The 18,731-nt window shown below is 33.9% G+C and overlaps 1 protein-coding gene across 3 annotated transcripts in view; it reads right to left on the bottom strand.

Annotated features, from left to right (window-relative positions):
• Positions 1-29: 29 nt before the first annotated feature.
• fbxo10 (F-box protein 10) overlaps positions 30-18,731 on the bottom strand; it is a 29,196-nt gene continuing 10,494 nt past the window's right edge. Inside the window, exons 4-12 of one of the 3 annotated variants that reach the window (XR_015475827.1) lie at positions 18,709-18,731; positions 16,824-16,960; positions 15,178-15,248; positions 14,870-15,022; positions 12,968-13,270; positions 10,696-11,006; positions 7,801-7,982; positions 4,644-5,205; positions 3,468-4,573 (exon numbers count right to left, since the gene is read on the bottom strand). The exon at positions 18,709-18,731 is cut by the window's right edge and continues 127 nt beyond it. Coding sequence is in view for 1 of the 3 variants with exons in the window: in NM_001135257.3 (NP_001128729.2) it covers positions 5,028-5,205; positions 7,801-7,982; positions 10,696-11,006; positions 12,968-13,270; positions 14,870-15,022; positions 15,178-15,248; positions 16,824-16,960; positions 18,709-18,731 (1,358 nt within the window). In the remaining 2 variants the exon portion in view is untranslated. 3 annotated transcript variants of the gene reach the window in all.

Raw genomic sequence — 18,731 nt, 5'->3', positions numbered from 1 at the left:
CGATTACAGACAAGAAATGCAGAAACGAATTAGTTTTCAACAATAGGGATTATATTTATACTGCACAATAAGTATAAAAACCATACTGTAAAAATAGGCACATTTTAGTAGATACATATTGCACTTTACAAATCAAACCAGCAGTCGGTATGAAAACATTACAAAAATAATAACAGCCTGCTGTAAATCTAACGCAAGTCATCTACCTAATGATTAATAATGTTCTAGAAGGAAATTACATTATAAGATCCTGTATTTTAGTCACATCTGTTATGTTTGTAATAGAATACTTCTGTACTTTTCCAGCAAATGTTCAGGATACCTCAACTACTACATTTTACTACAATGGGTATGGTTTTCATTTCCAGTTAAGTTAAAGAGTACAGCTTAAAGAATTTCATCTTAGTCATTATTTAATTAGACTGCCTAAATATGAAACATTTTCATATAAATGCCAAAGTTATAATTTACAACTTAAAAAAAAGTAATGTATTGTTTAATCAGTTAAAGAATAATAGGCAATAGTAAAGTAGTATTCCATTACAAACATAGCTGTGGTCTATATATTCTGTGTATACAGTAATGTAAAATTTAGGCCAGCTTATTGAATTTCATGGTTTGTTTTTTATCAAGACATAACAATGACATGATCGTTTGCAGATCTTAAAATTTGGAAGATAAAGTCCTCAGATGAGCATCATCACGTGACATCTCACAACATGCAATTTATTTATTTAACAAAAATAAAACTAAGATAGAAAAGCCATGGATGACAAAGATCTGGACTATTGAAAACTCTAGAATTTTCTTTTAGTTTTCTTTAGTTGTTCTGTTGCAGATTTGATTGTGCTTGAGATCATTGACTTGTTGCAGGTCCCAATTTTGTCTAATCTTTACCTGTTGGACAACATTGTGTTCATACACACCTGAAGCTCCAGACCAACAAACAGCTAAAAAACTTTTGATTAGCAATGTCTGACTTATTTTTGTTAAAGCTATTTATTGTTGTTTATCTGAGGTTTCATCTTTCAGATTTTAAGACCTGCCAAAATCACAATTTTAATGTCCCTATAGAGAAACATGTCAGAACATTTTCACATCACTGTATATATCGTTCAGAATCACATTTATCCCATAAATTTACACTCAAGCTTTGCAAGCTGTATATGCCTCTTTTTTTTCAGATGAATTTAACAGAGTAAAAATAATTAAGATCCTGCCTCGGCTTTGTAAACTCATTTATAAACTGTTTTTTAAACAGTTAAAAGGCCAAAAGGATGACACTTTCAGCATAAAGAAGATAAGTTCATTCATTTTCTTGTTGGCTTAGTCCCTTTATTAATCTGGGGTCGCCACAGCGTAATGAACCGCCAACTTATCCAGCATGTTTTTACGCAGCGGATGCCCTTCCAGCCGCAACCCATCTCTGGGAAATAAGAAGATAAGTTGGTCATTTAAATTCAGTTATTTCTATCAGTTCAATATCAGTAACTCATTCAAGTCCTTCCAAAAAAGGCTGGTGATTCACAACAGACAAATGCATGAGGGGACAGGATAATGAATCACAGCAGACAATCAATTCAACACTGCTGCTGGAATCTGTACAATGTCGTGATTTTTAAGAGAATTTGGACTAAAAACTGAAAAAAATTAAACAACTGTACACTAACCTTTGCTGAGGAGCATGTTGCGTGGACAGAGAATTGGGATTTTTCTTGCAAAAACCTATTGGTTTGGTTCAGAAGACCCTCATTAAGCCTCTGGAGTATGGATTAATTTAAGGATGGATGAATGATTTGGTTCAGAAGACACTCATTAGGCCTCTGCAGTATGGATTAATTTAGTGATGGACTGAAGTGCTTTTATATGCTTTAAGAACACCACTCATTGACATTACAAAGCTGAAAAAGCCAGAATGTTATTTAATGGAATAAAATAACATTTTTTTAAAAATTGGTTTAATTGGAGTTAAAACATTGAGTTTTTTTAACCCATTACAATGATCTCTGGGTTCATTGAATTGAATTAGATCATTAGCATTTCACTTAAAAAAAAAAGAAAGAAAAAAAAAAGAGCTAGATGGTTATAGCACCAGACCCACAGCTGAATGGATTTTGAATAAGGATTTGAACTCTGATTGTGTTCATCTGGAAAAAAAAGAAAGCCACGTACAGCTAAAATGGCTTGTGGGTGAGTAATTTATGGGAGAATTATAATATTCTTGAATTATTTATTATTTCAAGATGGTTCCCCTTGCCTATTTAAGGTGAACTACCAGTAGATGGATTTACACTAGTTTATCACTGATCAATATAATGTTTTTACCTACTAAGGTTTGATGTAATAAGATCTCCATCTCAAAAGGGTTTTCAACCCTTTTCTATTTGCCTGCAGCTACAGAAGCACAGTGTACCTGTGAACTTATGACTCACATTCTAAAATAGTAAAGCAGCTATCATAACGGCAATTGCATATCAAGTATTTGTATAACGTCTCAGTAGAACTCTTTTTCTCCTGTACAGTTCAAAATAAATCATTTGTTGATAGGCCTGTTAAAAAGTAATTGTGAAATCACATCTAAAAAGACAGTCCACCCAAAAATGTACACTCTCTGTTGTTCTAAACCCTGAGCAGTATGCATGCATTTCCTTTTTTTAACACAAATTAAGATACTCTTTGTTTCCCACTGACTTCTATTGTATTTTTGTCCAAAAAAAAAGAGAAATCAATGAGAACCAAAACTGTTAGTTTTTCTCAGTCGCTTTGGTGCGTTTCTCACAACAGTAGTGCATTTTTGAACAACATTTAATGATTTTCTCAAAACAATTAGTGCAAACTGCAAAACCTAGCTGATAACCTGCAAAAGCGCGTCACATGCTCAAAATGGATAGTTCATTTTTCAAAAGCAAGTATTCATGTCAATCAAATAGTATGTGCCATCAAAATGAAAAGTCCTGACACCATTGTTTATGAACAAGATAGTCAAATGGCTTTGTCATGTTTTCATTATGACAGTTTACTCTGGACATTTTTTCAATGCAAAAAAAGTCTGATTTTGGTGAAACTTCCTGAAAATGCTCAAGACAGCACTGTATACAATTAGCACAGCCATTTGAAAACTACAGTAAAGTTAGACATCACTGCATTTAGTGAGGTATCTAAGTACAAGACACTGAATATGTATGTTTCACATTTTTACTGCATTTGCTCTTTGCAATCCTAATTTATTCCCAGGATTGTGCAAAAGAATAAACGCACCCTTATTTACAACAAACATAAACTTCCTTTGGGTAGAGCTGTGCACAACTGTAAACAATACTGCAGAACATATTGGAACTGAGCCTACAACATACACAGGTCTGTAAATCATTCATCAAATTGTTCAATTTTAAAGACATTTTCAGGAAAATAAAGATTTAAATTTGTTAAAAAAAATAGCTTGACAGATTTTGACATCAAGTTCAACATTTTTGTATGTAATGACTCAAGTAATGAAATGAGGATTATTCGTTTTAAATGGAATGACTATTCAGCATTCACAAGTTTAGTTCATTTTGACTGACATGACATAAGCAGATGATAATGTTTTACACAGCAGAGTTGTAGGAAAGCAATTGATGCATGTCCAAAAGCATTCGCAATTTGTTGAAAAGAATGAGGAAACTGCTACTAGGATGTGCACAAATGACTAATTGTTTTGAGAAATGCATTACCTGTTGTGCAAATGTAAATAGTGTAGTGAGAAATGAACCAAAGCGAATGAGAAAAACTGTAAGAACATTCTTTTAAATATCGTGTGTGCATTAAACACAGAAGAAAGTCATACAGGTTTGGAACAATATAAGGGTGAAAAAACTTTCTTAATGATCTATACTTTCTAAGTCTTTCTAAAAATGTAACTGTACCACAAAACCAGTCCAATGTTACACGTTCAGATATGTGGGAAAACCCAAAAATCCATTGTCAAAATGATACAGAAAATAGAATATTAAATAAAGATCAACTTTCATGAAGAAATTTTTACATTTCCTTCAAGTACATCAAATTCTTAATTTTTGATTGGTAATATGCATAGCTAAGAACCTAATTTTGACTTTAAAAGGAGACTTTTCTGAACATTTACATTCTTTTAACCCTTAGATTTCAGATTTTCAAATATTTCATGACAAAATCGTATTTCAAATGATGTCTAAACCTCAATTTCAAAAGTTGACCCTTTTGACTGGTTTTGTGGTTAGGAGTTACAAATAAATGGTTCCAACCATTCAGCCACTTCATACAACAAAAGCCTTCAACTTTGTGCACAGGTACATAAAAATGTTGGATTTCACAGGAAAGTTGCCCCACGACGTGCTGCAGCCAATCGGTGATGCGGATCAGTTGCATCTGGTGACCCAGTATGTGTTGTGTTTTTGTCTATTGCAGAAGCCAACAGGACTATTATCCCCAAGGTGCACTGAATTTGTTTATTGTCTGTTCTCAGTACGGCCTTTTGGGAAGAGATAGGGAAAGGCACGTGACACGTCTCGCTCTTCTACTTCCCCTGTGTCTCTTTCTCCCTCCTGACTTTGTGCTGAAATAATAACAGGCTGTAGGTTCACGGGACAACAAAATGCTTGTGATTTAAAAGATTTAAAATGTACCTATATTGGCTTCCAGCAAATCCAACAAAAACCTGTCCTGTAATGGATGAAGTGGCAGTTGGATTGGTACGCAAACAGAATTCAGGTATACCATAAAGATTCCAGTAGGTGGATTGTAAACACTGATCCCAGACCAGCTTCATTTCCATATTGAGCAAGTGGAATAATTCATTTCAAGTGGATTTATTCCTTCATAGTTTGAGAAGCAGACTGCTAAACAACCTACCTTTGGTTAATCGTAATCCTATATATAAAAAAGCGCTTTTTGATCATTTGATGGTCAAGTGCTTGATGCTTAATCTGATTGTCCATCATCCAAATCAAAAGTCACTCACTGGGGGGACAATTTCAAGAATTTTCATCTGTTGTTGTTGAGCTCCAACCTCATAAAATGGAGCAAAAGATGCTGCCGTTATTATGACAGCCGCTTTCAACAGAGGCAGTGATTCGGTTTGTCATGGTGAGCGCAAGATGAGCAGGGATTGTGGAGGGCGTCACACTGGAGGGGTTACTGTTGTGGGGACGAGCAGGTGGGTTTTCCAGGGCCCAAAGTGCTTGTGATCTACAACAGACAAGAGTAACACAGGTTAAGCATAATATTTTCTATATCATCAGTGATGCTCAGAAATCTGATGCTAAATAAAAATGGATTTTTGGTTTTGTCTGATATTAAAATAGGGTTGCTTCTACAACAATACTACTATCGGAAATCATCCCTGATATATACGTTTCTGAATTTTAACCTTTTAAAAGGTTATTTTTCTGTATGATTCATATTCATTTTTTGCACGGATTTCTCTTCAGTTATACTGTAAAACTTGAATAGATTTTTTTAATGTATGAAGGCTGCTACAGTCCTCCAGAGGTCACGTTTTCAGAAGCGGCCACATACAATGATGCAGCCTTCATGACTGAAATTAAATACAGTGCGTTTTCCACCAAGGGAATCCAGGGTGCTGATAAATAATTGGGTAAACTGACAGTAGGCGGTTTATAGAGACAAAAACAAAGACAGACATTTCAATTTCAAAAGGAGAATAACTGACTTAACATTGTTTTTCAGATAAACAAATATGTTCACTTAGCATGATTCCTTAATATCTGCAAACTTATTAAGGTATTTCTATGATTCAGAAGAGTCAAAAACTGGTTTGTTTTTTTATTTTTTGGACGGCTGTTTTCTTCTCCTTGGTTTGAAATCTGCATTGCATCTTGGGAATTGACCTGGGACTGTACAGTTGTACTTTGTGAAGTGTCTGTGTCTCATTAATATTCATGAGACTGTGCGTCCTTATTCAATCAGGAAACACTTTAATAAATTATTCATGAAAAGCACATGTTGCTTTGCTGACAGATGCTTCAATTTTGTACAATCACATACACTGAGAGAGATAAATGTTCATGGATTAAAAGTATCCAAGACTTTTTCCACTTTTCTGGTTCCCATTGACTTCCACTGTGAACTCTCGTCTATAAAATGTGCATAAAGGAGTACCAGAACTGTAAATTCTTTAAAAATCTTTTTTTTTTCAAGCAGAAGAAAATTAAACAGGCTGATAATGATCAATCAAATAGCCAGGTAACAATTAAAAATGAGGTGCAATTAATGCCAGTTAATGTATTTTGAAAAATGAACAAACAATGAACAATGCATCCATTGCAATATTTACCTATCTTTGTTAACATCAGTTCATGAATACATAGTTGTTTGTCCTTGATAGAAGATTAACTAATTTAAACAAGTACAAATTTGGAATTTAATGACATGTTAGTAATTGTTGAACTATAATTAATAAATTTGGTAAAAGTATATATATATATATATATATATATATATATATATATATATATATATATATATATATATATATATATATATATAGTTGAAGTCAGAATTATTAGCCCCCCTGAATTATTAGCGCCCCTGTTCATTTTTTTGACCAATTTCTGTTTAATGGAGGGAAGATTGTTTCAGCATATTTCATCATAATAGTTTTAAAAACTTATTTCTAATAACGGATTTATTTTATCTTTGACATGACGACAGTAAATAATATTTTACTTGATATTTTTCAAGACACTTCTATACAGCTTAATGTGACATTTAAAGGCTTAACTAGCTTAATAAGGTGAACTAGGCAGGTTAGGGTAATTAGGCAAGTTATTGTATAACGATGATTTGTTCTGTAGATTATTGAATTATTTTTAAAGATTATTGAAAAATTGCTTAAAGGGGCTAATAGTTTTGTCCCAAAAATGGTTTATAAAAAAATAATAACTGCTTTTAATCTAGGCAAAATCAAACAAATAAGAATTTCTTTAGAAGAAAAAATATTATCAGACATACTGTGAAAATTTTCTTGCTCTGTTAAACATAATTTGGGAAATATAAAAAATAAATAAATAAAATCAAAAGGGGGCTAATAATTCTGACTTCAACTGTGTGTGTGTGTGTGTGTATGTATGTATATGTACAGAACTTGTCTGTAGACCTCCGAGACAGAATTGTCTCGAGGCACACGGCTGGGAAAGGTTACAGAAAAATTTCTGCTCTAAAAATTCCAATGAGCACAGTGGCCTCCATCATCCATAAGTGGAACATGTTTGGAATCACCAGGACTCAAGGCCTTAGTCAGGGAGGTGATAAATAACCCGATGGTCACTCGGTCTGAGCACCAGCGTTCTTTTGTGGAGAGAGGAGAACCTTACAGAAGGACAACCATCTGTGCAGCAATCCACCAATCAGGCTTGTATGGTAGAGTGGCCAGACGAAAGCCACTCCCAGCCTGGAATCTGCCAAAAGGCATCTGAAGGACCCTCAGACCATAAAAAACAAAATACTCTGGTCTGATGAGATTAAAAATTAACTCTTATGAGTGAATGCCAGACGTTATGTTTGGAGAAAAAAAGGCACCGAATGGTGGGAATGTGGAAAAAGTGAAACTATGAATACTTTCTGGATGCACTGTATATATACACGCATCGATGTCTATATGTTTATTTGTACATTAAATGAAAGCAGTCACAGGCTATATGCGTGTTTGTACAGTAGGGTGAGCTTACTAATCCTTAATTTGTGGTGAATGGTGAAATGCAACCAGCGCTGAAACATAGATTTGTGACACATTATTTCTTAAAGTGTCTGAGCGAGTCTAACCTGGGTGTGAGCAGAGAGTTGTTAAGTACGACACACTCCAGGTTTTGTGCATTTGTCCGAATGGGGGTTTTAGTGGTCGTAGGGCGGCTCTGATAAACCAGGTTTTCCTGAACCACACCTCGAGCCAGCTGCTTCACAGAAATCCCATACCCTCGCACCGCCTGAACACGATTCCTCAACACCTGCAAAACACAAAGCAAACGTCAACATATGATAGCAGAGACATTTTTACGACATTTGCAGGTAAAACAGTACTCGAGCTGTGTCCAAAACCTTTGCTAAACGGGTAGACTTCAATGATAATAAATGAATGGTTACAAAGCTTATAACCATTCACTTTAGTTTAGGTCACAATTCACAGATTTAAACTATTAACTAATACTACCAACTTAATAAACATCTACTTCGCCGTTTATTAATAGTTAGTAAGATAGAAGTTGTGTTTTTGTTTTGGGTAGGATTGAGGATGTAGATTAAGATCATACATTATATTATGAACAGTTACTATCTTAATAACAGGTCAGCAATAAGCAAGTAGCCAATAGCATAAATTGTGACGAAAGTTAATACACACACATACAAGTTGCCTCCTTTAATGTCTCTATAAGACATGTGATTTTATAAATATGAAACTGTTTCAATCATATAATTCATGCTTGAGCTTGACTGGCATTTATTTTATGTAACAGGAGTTTCTCAAGGTAATCCTTATTTTTATTAACAACAATGTTGCATTAAAAGCTATTTTTTATAGTCAAATAATAATCATAATTTAAACTTTTGCGGGCTGCATGGTCGCGCAGTGGGTAGCCTCACAGCAATAAGGTGGCTGGGTCAGTTGGCATTTCTGTGTGGAGTTTGCATGCTCTCCCCGTGTTGGTGTGGGTTTCCTTCAGGTGCTCACAGTCCAAAGACATGCGATAAAGGTGAACTGAATGAACAAAATTGGTCGTAGTGTGTGAATGTGAATGAGTGTATTGATGTTTTCCAGTGATGGGTTGCAGCTGGAAGGGCATTCGCTGTGTAAAACATATGCTGGGTAAGTTGGCTTTTCATTCTGGTGTGGTGACCCCGGGTTAATAAAGGGACTAAGTCAAAAAGAAAATGAATGAATAAAACTTGCAATCTTGTTTTTGCGAATTGTGTAAATAGTTAGATATGTTGTTATTATAATAAAATAATAACAAAAGATTTTAAAACTAATAAGATCATCAAATTGATATATATAATAACAATAAACAGTATCAATGTGTCATGCATCAGTAATATTGATCTTCTGAATTAAAAAATAATTTATTAATCATTATTTATGCATAATAATAATTACATATTATTACTACTAGTAAACTGTCAAATAACAAGAAATTTATTATGAATTATTTTTATAATTAATTATTTATTATTAGTACTATAATGGGAAATTGAAGTGTTAGTAGTAGTAGTGAGTAGGCATGGGCCGGTATATGATTCTGACGGTATGATAACCTTGGATAAAAATATCACGGTTTTACGGTATTGTGATCACTGCTCTTAAATATATTCTTTTTAAATGTCTGGGTAAAAAACAAAAACTTTTTTTCCATTTTAAAGACAATAACATTGGAATTATTTTGGAGCAGTAAACATGTCATGCTAAATAATTCAAATGAATCACTGACTTCTGCCATCTTCATTAGTTTCAAAAACACTGATGTCATTGCAATTTAAAATGGCATTAGATATCTTTTCTGCTGGAAACGTAAAAAAAATAAATAAATGTAAAAAAAAATATCTTAGGAACCTTAGGAACGGTATAACAGAAAATGTTGGCGGTTTTAAAACCTTGACTTTATACCTTGAAAAAGGTTATCGTGACATTATGATAGTAATAGTGCACAACAATATCAGTTTACTTTACTATCACTCACTATCAGGGCCGGAGTGGGACTCTTTTTCAGCCCTGGAGTTTCAAGCCTCAGACCGGCCCACCTCAGTTCACCACTGACTATATTAAAATAAGGTTATTTCCAATTCAGTTTCTAATTACACTATCACGTCTTTTTTTGAGAAAACAGCTCTTTTAGAACTTCAAATGGTCAACAACCCTTACAGTATTGTCTTAACAATAAAAATGAAAAAAAAAAAAAAAAAAATGTTACTCAGACAAGGACCGAACCCAGGTTGGCCGCATCATAATCTAACGTACTAACCACTGTACCACAACAGCTGTACGTTGTATCTAGTTATATCATCATTAAACTGCAGGCTGCATCCTGCTCACGAGGCTACAAGAAAATAGATAAAAAGAGCAGAGCTGCGGTAAAATAATGAATAAGAAGGCTGTGGTCAAGTAAATAAATAAATTATTTTTAAAAAAAGTGTGACTGCTGAGAGCAACCGATTCTGGAACTAGGGACACCGGCCCTCGCGGCCAAAAAACGGACCGGCCCACCGGGAATTCTCCCGGTCCTCCCGATTAGCCAATCCGGGCCTGCTCACTATTATTACTAGTAGTAGTAATTAATACAATTAGTATTAATAGTATTACTGTCAAAATGCTAAACTGAAGGTTTAGCTAAAATATTATATAAATTATTATTATTATTAGTCGTAGTAAAATATTAATAGTAATTATTAACAGCATTACTGTCAAGATGAAAAACAAAAAAGTTTAGCTAATAGTTAAATAAAAAATAACCACTAACAAAAACATCCAGTATGACTATTGCTCTAAAAAACAAACTCTGTCATTGTTTAATATTACTACACATCAACAAAGAGCATTTACCTTTACTGCCTGTGAAGAAAACATTTTACACATTACCTTTTTAACCTTGTGACAAATTGAGTGACTGTATCTGTACATATACTACCACATGTATGCATTATATATACACTGTATATATATACACTCACTTTAACATCGGCATTGTCCATCACTCGTATTCCCCCAGTAGTGTTGTCCACCACATCGTTTTCCACAATGAGCCCATCTCCTCTGAAGCAGACGCCGTGACAGGTATTGCCGTAAACTCCATTTCCGCGCAGCTCCACTCGACATTCTCGGTCCACAGAAACTCCTGTCCAGCCATTACAGAGGACACAGTTCCCGACCAGACGCGTGAGCTGAGCGCTCTGAATCACACACACACCGGCTCCTCTGTTACTCTTCACCATGTTGGACACCACATTCAGAGGCTCACTGCTCTTCACAAACACTCCCACAGCTGGAAACACACACAAACACAAAGGACTGTTGTTAATATGCAGATGCACTGCCATTCACAACTCTGTTTAAGCTAGATATTTATACATAGAGTACTTTCAGGTAAGGTTATATACAGTGCATCATTGAGGAGAAATAAAACACATTTTATAGGACTTTTTACTGAATAGTACTTTCATTATACATCAATTTGAAGTCTTATGACTTCCAGATGTTACAAAAATGAATTTTTAAAAGTTAGTCAAAATAAAAAATAATGGTTACAGAGCTTACTTCTTAGTATTACATTTCTAAAGTATCAAAAAAGTGCTAATTTCTATATTTTTTATTGGTTTCAGTCTTGTGATTCATGCAAGTTGAACTAGCATTCCTGGGACATAACAAGAGTTTGTGAGGGCTTTTAATATTATTATTATTATTATTAACAATAATATAAATATCTGTACATACATAATAACTATGTTCCAAAGCACATCTTTTATTGTATTCAAATACAAACAACAACAAAAATGTTTAGCAAGTTAGACAATTAAACAAAAGTTATTTAAACAGTAAATTAATGATAAAAATATATAATTAATGGGATCATCAATAGGGATACATGTACAATGACAAGTAAATAAAGTAATTTACTTCTTAAATAGTAAAATAGGAAAAAATATTGTTTAATCATCATTACAGATCCTTTATTATTAGTAGTATGATTAATAGTAGAAATGGTAGTGGTATTATGCTATTATTAATAATTTATATTACAACAATATCAGCTTCATTTGATAGATTTAAAATGGTATAATTCATTTTATTGTAGTCTAACTATCAATTATTATTTGTTATTATTATTAATAGTAGTAGTAGTAGTAGTAGCAGCAGCACTAAAGTGTTAATAATGTTGTTTTCACAATATTAACTTTAACAGTTAATAGAAACCAATGTGCTGTAAGATTAATAATAAAAGTAAAAATTCCATAAAATAATTTATTAGTAATGTATTAAAAAGATTTTTTTTCAAGTTCATAAAAATTTTTATAGCTCCTTTAACATTAAAAAAAATATTTCCAAAGCAGTTTTACCAAAACAAATGGAGCCTCAAAAGGTTAAATAAACTGATAAATAAAAAGACTAAATAATCATTTTATTTTCATTCATTTTATTTTTATTCATTCATTCAAACTTATTTTAATAATTTAAAAGACCTGAACAGAAAGGGCAAATCATATTTAACAAATTTTACAGCTATAAAATACACAAAATATATCTATAGAGCTCCAACTAAAATGAGCTTCAACTAAAATGAAAGAACAAATTCAGTTTTGTCCACAGTATCTTGCTTTTTTCCTACTAGTATCATGTGAAGACTTCAATAGTGATCACCAATTTAGTTTTGTTATTCATCAATTAATTCTTCATTAAGCTAAGCATCAGAAAACGATAATTCAGTCAGTATTTTTAACCATCGAGGTAAAGTTTGTTTTTATATTTACACATTCTGACCTTTTAATTCTCCTAATAATATAATTTTATAAAAGTTTTCTTTGTAAATTCTAAATGAGGAAATCATATTAGCAGCTAATGACTATCAAAATACAACACTGTTCACAGAAAAATAAATAGTGCTACTGTTGTTTTAAAGTCATATCTACATGTGATTTCAGACCGAATAATCAAAATACTGTGGTAAACAATATAGGGAGCATATCACAAGCGGTCACTGAACAAATGTGCAAATATAAAACCAACTGTACCTCAATTTAAACATCCCTGCATTGTAAATAATGCTGGGTTCCACACAATCAAACTTAATAGTATTTACAAGTGGATTAAACATAAGACAAATAAGTTGTCCTAAAAAAAAACAACTCAAGAATCGTTTTCTTTCAGCTTAATTGAAGTAAGCAGTTTGAACAAATGGCAGATATCTTTTTTTTTAGTGTGAAGAGGTAAAATAGGCCAGAGACTAACCTCCATTTTGGCTAATGCAGTTGTTTTCCACCAGAGCAACTGTGATTGGCCGCCTGGAGGAAAATCGCTCATCTTCGCTGTCGATGTCACTCTCCCAGGCCATCAGTTCTCCTTCCTCGTTGAAGTTGTCCCGTTCTCCTCTGTCTCTGTCCTGTAATGCACGGTAGCCTTCCCGGTTCACGGCAGACTCTGTGTCCTTTCGGCAGAACACGGCCAGTCCATACATGCGGTTATGGGAAATGTGATTTCCAATGAGCTGAGGTAGACTAGATGACATTACCCATACTCCACAGCCTCTGTTGCCTACAACACAGAACAATTTCACAACCAAAATATTAATTATTATTGTCTTTTTTCCCTTTTTTGATCTAAACAATGATGACTATTCTCAGTATATAGTAGTCAACATTTAAATGGGACCAAAAGAATTATAAAAATGGTGCAAAACTATTGAACAACATTATTCTGTTCTTAGGTCAATTCTTAAAAGCTTTTTGATCCACTTCAATTGTTGACTACTGTACTACTTTAGGTTATTACTTAAATTAGATTAATAATGTTAAGATTATTTTAATAGTATTATTATATTTAATCAAATAATAAAAGCAGTTTTCAGCTTTAAATAAAAAAAAAAAAAATACAAATAAAAATCAATGAGCATTTTTTAATCAGTTGGAATTTATATTATTTATTTATTTAAAACAGAATTTTGTCTTTTTTATTTAATCTCTTTTTCACAATAAATATAATTTAAAAGTAACATAAAAGATCCCTCTATTATTTTAGTGTGGTACTATTCATTCATTATTTTCCTTTGGCTCAGTCTCTATTTCAGAGGTTGCCACAGCGGAATGAATCGCCAACTATTCCGGCAAATGTTTTATGCAGCGGATGTCCTTCCAGCCAACCCAGCACAGGAAAAGATCCATACACTGTCCCACACACACTCATACACTATGGCCAATCACCAATCTCGTTCCTGGAGGTCCAGTGCCCTGCAGGGTTTAGCTCCAACTTGCCTCAACACACCTGCCTGGGTGTTTTAAGTATACCTAATAAGACCTTGATTAGCTTGTACAGGTGTGTTTGATTAGGGTTGGAGCTCAAATATGCAGGACACCGGACCTCCAGGAACTAGTTTGGTGACCCCTGCACTATGGCCAATTTAGTTTATTCAATTCACCTATAGTGCATGTCTTTGGACTGTGGGGGAAACTGGAGCACCCAGAGGAAACACGGGAACAACATGCAAGCTCCACACAGAAATGCGATCATCTTGCTGTGAGCTAACAGCGCTAACCACTGAGCCACCATGCCACCCTTTTTTGGTACTTTACCTGACCTCAAACAAATCATTAATTAGATATTTGTGTTTTTCAAATATATTTTAGGAATCTGAATAAACTATTTCACTTTCATTTGTTCAATATTTTTGCTTCGGCTTAGTTCCTTATATATCAGGGGTCACCAAAACTGCCAACTATTACCACCCTTCCAGCCGCAACCTAGTACTGGGAAAAAAGTTCATTTGTTAAATGCAATATAATAATGAAAATACTAAAATAATGTTATAATCTAAACATTTAACTCATTAAATTAGCAATTTTACACCAGTTCTCAAAGTATTACTGTAATTTAAACCACCATTTTATTTTTTAAATGTCTTTATTTCTTGTCAAAATCTATTGTTAGATAGATTTTTAAGTTTTTGTTCAATATTGCTCATGTAATTGTTTGGCTGTGCACCAAATACATTTTTAAAAATAATTAGTTTTTTATGTTAAGACACACTTTTTGTGATGCTTTTTAAATATATATTTTTATTAGCCCAACCCAAAACGACACCCAATAACGTATCATCAGCGAATACCTTACAGAGAGGAAAATCTGAAACATGCCCACCATATATGTGATTGCCTTCAACAAGTCCCCTTCCTCTCTCTCCAACCACCACTCCATCTGAATAGCCGTAACAGATGAAGTTATTGCGGAGGACTGGATCACCTCCTCGACGGATATCAGCACCACCCCACTGATTCTGCCTAATCACGTTCTCTATCAGACACGGAAGCAGAACATCGATTGAGTGTAATTTAATTGAGCGGTGTCAAGAGCAGGAGCAAACACTTCAGAGCACTTAAGTGCTTGAATCTTCAATAAACAATGAAACAGCAAATGGAAAAAAAAAATGCCACAGCAGCCAAACAAACCAGTGATCAGTCCTCTTCCGTTCTCATTGACAGCAATGCCTGCTGCGAGTCCTTGGAAAATGTGATTCCCACTGTCATGAGGAAAGAAAAGGAACAGAAATCAGAGCATTATAGGCCTTATGACAAACATCACATGAACAAACATACAAAAAAAATCTCATTGAATGAGATTCATGTCATTTGTATGTACAGTGGTCCCTTGCCATAACTCAGTTCACCTTTCGCTGTCTTGCAGTTTCACAGATGTTTTTGTGCAATTTGACATGCTATTTTTTTTTTACAGCGCATTGTGTTCTGTGTCCCAATTTGCGCATTGTGTTCTGCGTCCTGATTGGCTGTAGACCATTGTCAGTCAATCTCCTCCATGCCGGGATTTACAGCCTTAAAGCATCTATAATAATAATAATTGTAAAAATAAACAAGACTACTTCATGGATTTCACCTTTGCAGGCTAGTTTTAGAACGTAACTCCCTCGATTAACAAGGGACCACTGTACATCATTAAAGGGACAGTTCACGCAAACATTTAAATTTATAGTGAAAGGAGCAGTAGGAAAATGCTAACTTTAAGTTGATTACATTGAAAATGCACTTCCCTCACTACATGCAAAATCTACATTTGCCGATATGACCTACCTATTGAATGTTTGGCCCGAACATTTTAATTGGACGGACATATTTTAGTCCTACGCCTTACCCAATGTGTAGAAATACATTTAGATGATGTAAGGGAAGCAATTAAGATGTCTTTTAATATTAATTTAAGATTAATTAATTAAGACAAATTATTTAGTCAGTTATATATATATAGTTTTTCCCTTTTATACTTACAGGTTTCTGTATGTATGTTCATGTAACTATAATTTGTGTTTTTTGCTTCGCTGTTATCAGCCATGCTGAACACTCTAAATAAGACAATGTTAAACAAACAATACTATTATTATCAATGCTGATAGCCATGTTCACTAAAAAAACATTTAGATAACTTACTGTAATAAATGATAATTTAACTTTTGTATAACTAAAGACTAAAAATAATAATATATAACTAAAAATAATTACTATTGGTTTGTGAAGAGACGTACAATGTTTTCAAATATCTAAAACCTTAAATAAACGTCACTTGTTTGAAACCACAGGTTTTGCATTATACGACTCATTAAAGACCACAGATTCAGTTTAAAATCTTCTTTAACATTCTACTAAGGAACAAAACTTACCAACAGCTTCAATAGCCTGAGGGTGAGTAAATGTTTAAATTTTTAGGTGAAATATCCCTTTAAGCCTTGAACTCAAAAGGAGCAACCAAAGAGGAGTTCCTTTATTCTTACTAAAATTTAGATTTTAAAATTAAACAATAAAGCAGCAATAAGCTGTTCAGGTTAGGTAATTATGCCTTAAGATATCACAATTACAATTTGTTATGTCTCTCAACCAATCAGATTCGAGACCCAGACAGAACGAACCCAAATTATTGTTCAAGTGCACATGCATTAAAACTGGTCTGATCAGATGTTCTATTTTTCCAGGACAGTCTTGCATTTCAGCACTGTATTTTATATCTGTTCTATTATGTGCGTCCCATATTACACTCTCACTCTCAATCTGGTCACCCTAATTAAAACACACAAACGTGCATCACTTACCTGACCACAGGGTTGCCATTGAAAAGAATATACACGCCAGCTTCCTTGTTGCCGTAGATCTGGTTGCTTCGAATGGAACCTCTCCCGTTGCCCAGAACAACGATCCCCGAACGCAAGCCACTATGGATTCTATTACACTGCAGCCAGGAAAAGAGAAACAGAAAGTATGTACCAGAAAATGTTATGGGATGGTGGAAATTCCAATATTTTTTCTAGACTTTTTTCTTTCCACAGCAATAAATATAAATGCATGACACCACACAAAAGCATGCTTTAATTAGCCTTTGCCTTGTTCCCATTAAAAATACAAAAACCATCAACAAAATAAACATACTTAGGGGACAAAACTTTGTGATATAATACAATGCATAGCCAAAAAAGCCATCACTGCTTCGGTTTAAAGAGATGGTTCAACCAAAAAACTTAAATGAAAGATCATTTACTCTTCCTCATGTGGTTTTAGACCGTTATGAGTTCCTTTCTTCTGTTGAACAAAAAAAAAGAAGATAATTTGAAGAATGCTGGTTGCTGGAACCCGCTGTCTTCCATAGTAGGAAAAAAATATTATGAAATTCAATGGGTTAGAGCAAGCAGTATTTTTCTAAATATCTTCATCAGAAACTAGAAGTTCAACAGAAGAAAGAAACTCAAAAATGTTTTGAACAAGTGAAGGGTGAGTAAATAATGAATTAATTTTTTCAGTGACTATCCCTTTAAGCCAGGAGTTGTCCAAACTCGGTCCTGGAGGGCCGGTGTCCTGCATATTTTTGTTCCAACCCCAATTAAATACACCTCAACCAGCTAATCAAGCTTATTCTAGGTATACTAAAACTTCCAGTTAGGTGTGTTGAAGGAAGTTGGAGCTAAACTATGCAGGACACTGGCCCTCCAGGACCGAGTTTGGATACCTATACTTTAAGCAATCAAAAACCTAAGAATTTATGATTGGATCTTTATACTAGTTCCAAATGTACCATTTCAGGCTTGTTATATATTTGGCAATAGATCTTTTTACCCCAAGTAATGCCATTTGTAGCATTTTTTGTTCTTGAACAGCAATCTTGGAAGACATATCCCAAGGCCATATGCCAGTTTTATTGACCTTAAATTGTGAAAGGCAGCATAATTTTCACATGTGAATTGACCACCAATTGACCTGATCCCCATAAATTCCTTCTTTAGGATGTGCTGGAGTAGACTTAACAAAGTGGTTCTCCTCAGGGTAATCATTTTAAGATCATCTTTAGCTTTGATTTCAGTGGGCATGTGTCATAGCTTTATCTAATGCATTGCCCCAAGGTTACTTTCATCAAGAGCTTATTCATTTCGGGCTGTGATCTTAAAAAACTACTTTGTAAAGTCTAATTCATCACATCTCAAAGGCCTTGACTGTGATAACGTCAATTGGCAGTCAATTTTTTAGTGAAAACAAAGCATTCATTCACAGTTTTAGCCTGATGAATCTTTTTTTTTTTTTTTGGAATCTGCCCAAGGGACGAGTCTACTGGCAATGTTGGCAAGTCATCCGTTAGGGTTAAAAGGTTATAGGGTTCATTGAAAAACATTTAAGCCAGAAACATAATAAAAGGAGGCTAATTATATTGACCTTACATTTTTTTTATTCTAGTTGAAATCTAGTTGAAAACTTTCTCCATAAGAAAAAAAACTTTTTGAAATACTGTGAGAAAAATCCTTACTCTGTGAAACATCATTTGAGCAAAATTAAAAATGTATTTATATTTAACAAGGTGGCGAATAATTTAGAATTTGACTGTATATTGTCTGGACATCTTATCAACTTCATTTTATCATCGGCATATTGAAATCAAACATAATCTAAAGCAAATTGAGCATTATCTGTTTTATTTGTGCATCTTCTGTGTACCAGTATGATAGGATTAGCCCCTT

The sequence above is a fragment of the Danio rerio genome, chromosome 1 (genome assembly GCF_052040795.2).
Source record: "Danio rerio strain M-AB ecotype USA chromosome 1, GRCz13ab, whole genome shotgun sequence".
NCBI lineage: Eukaryota > Metazoa > Chordata > Actinopteri > Cypriniformes > Danionidae > Danio > Danio rerio.
Note: the sequence above shows the minus strand (reverse complement) of the source record. Positions and strands in the feature narration are given on the sequence as shown.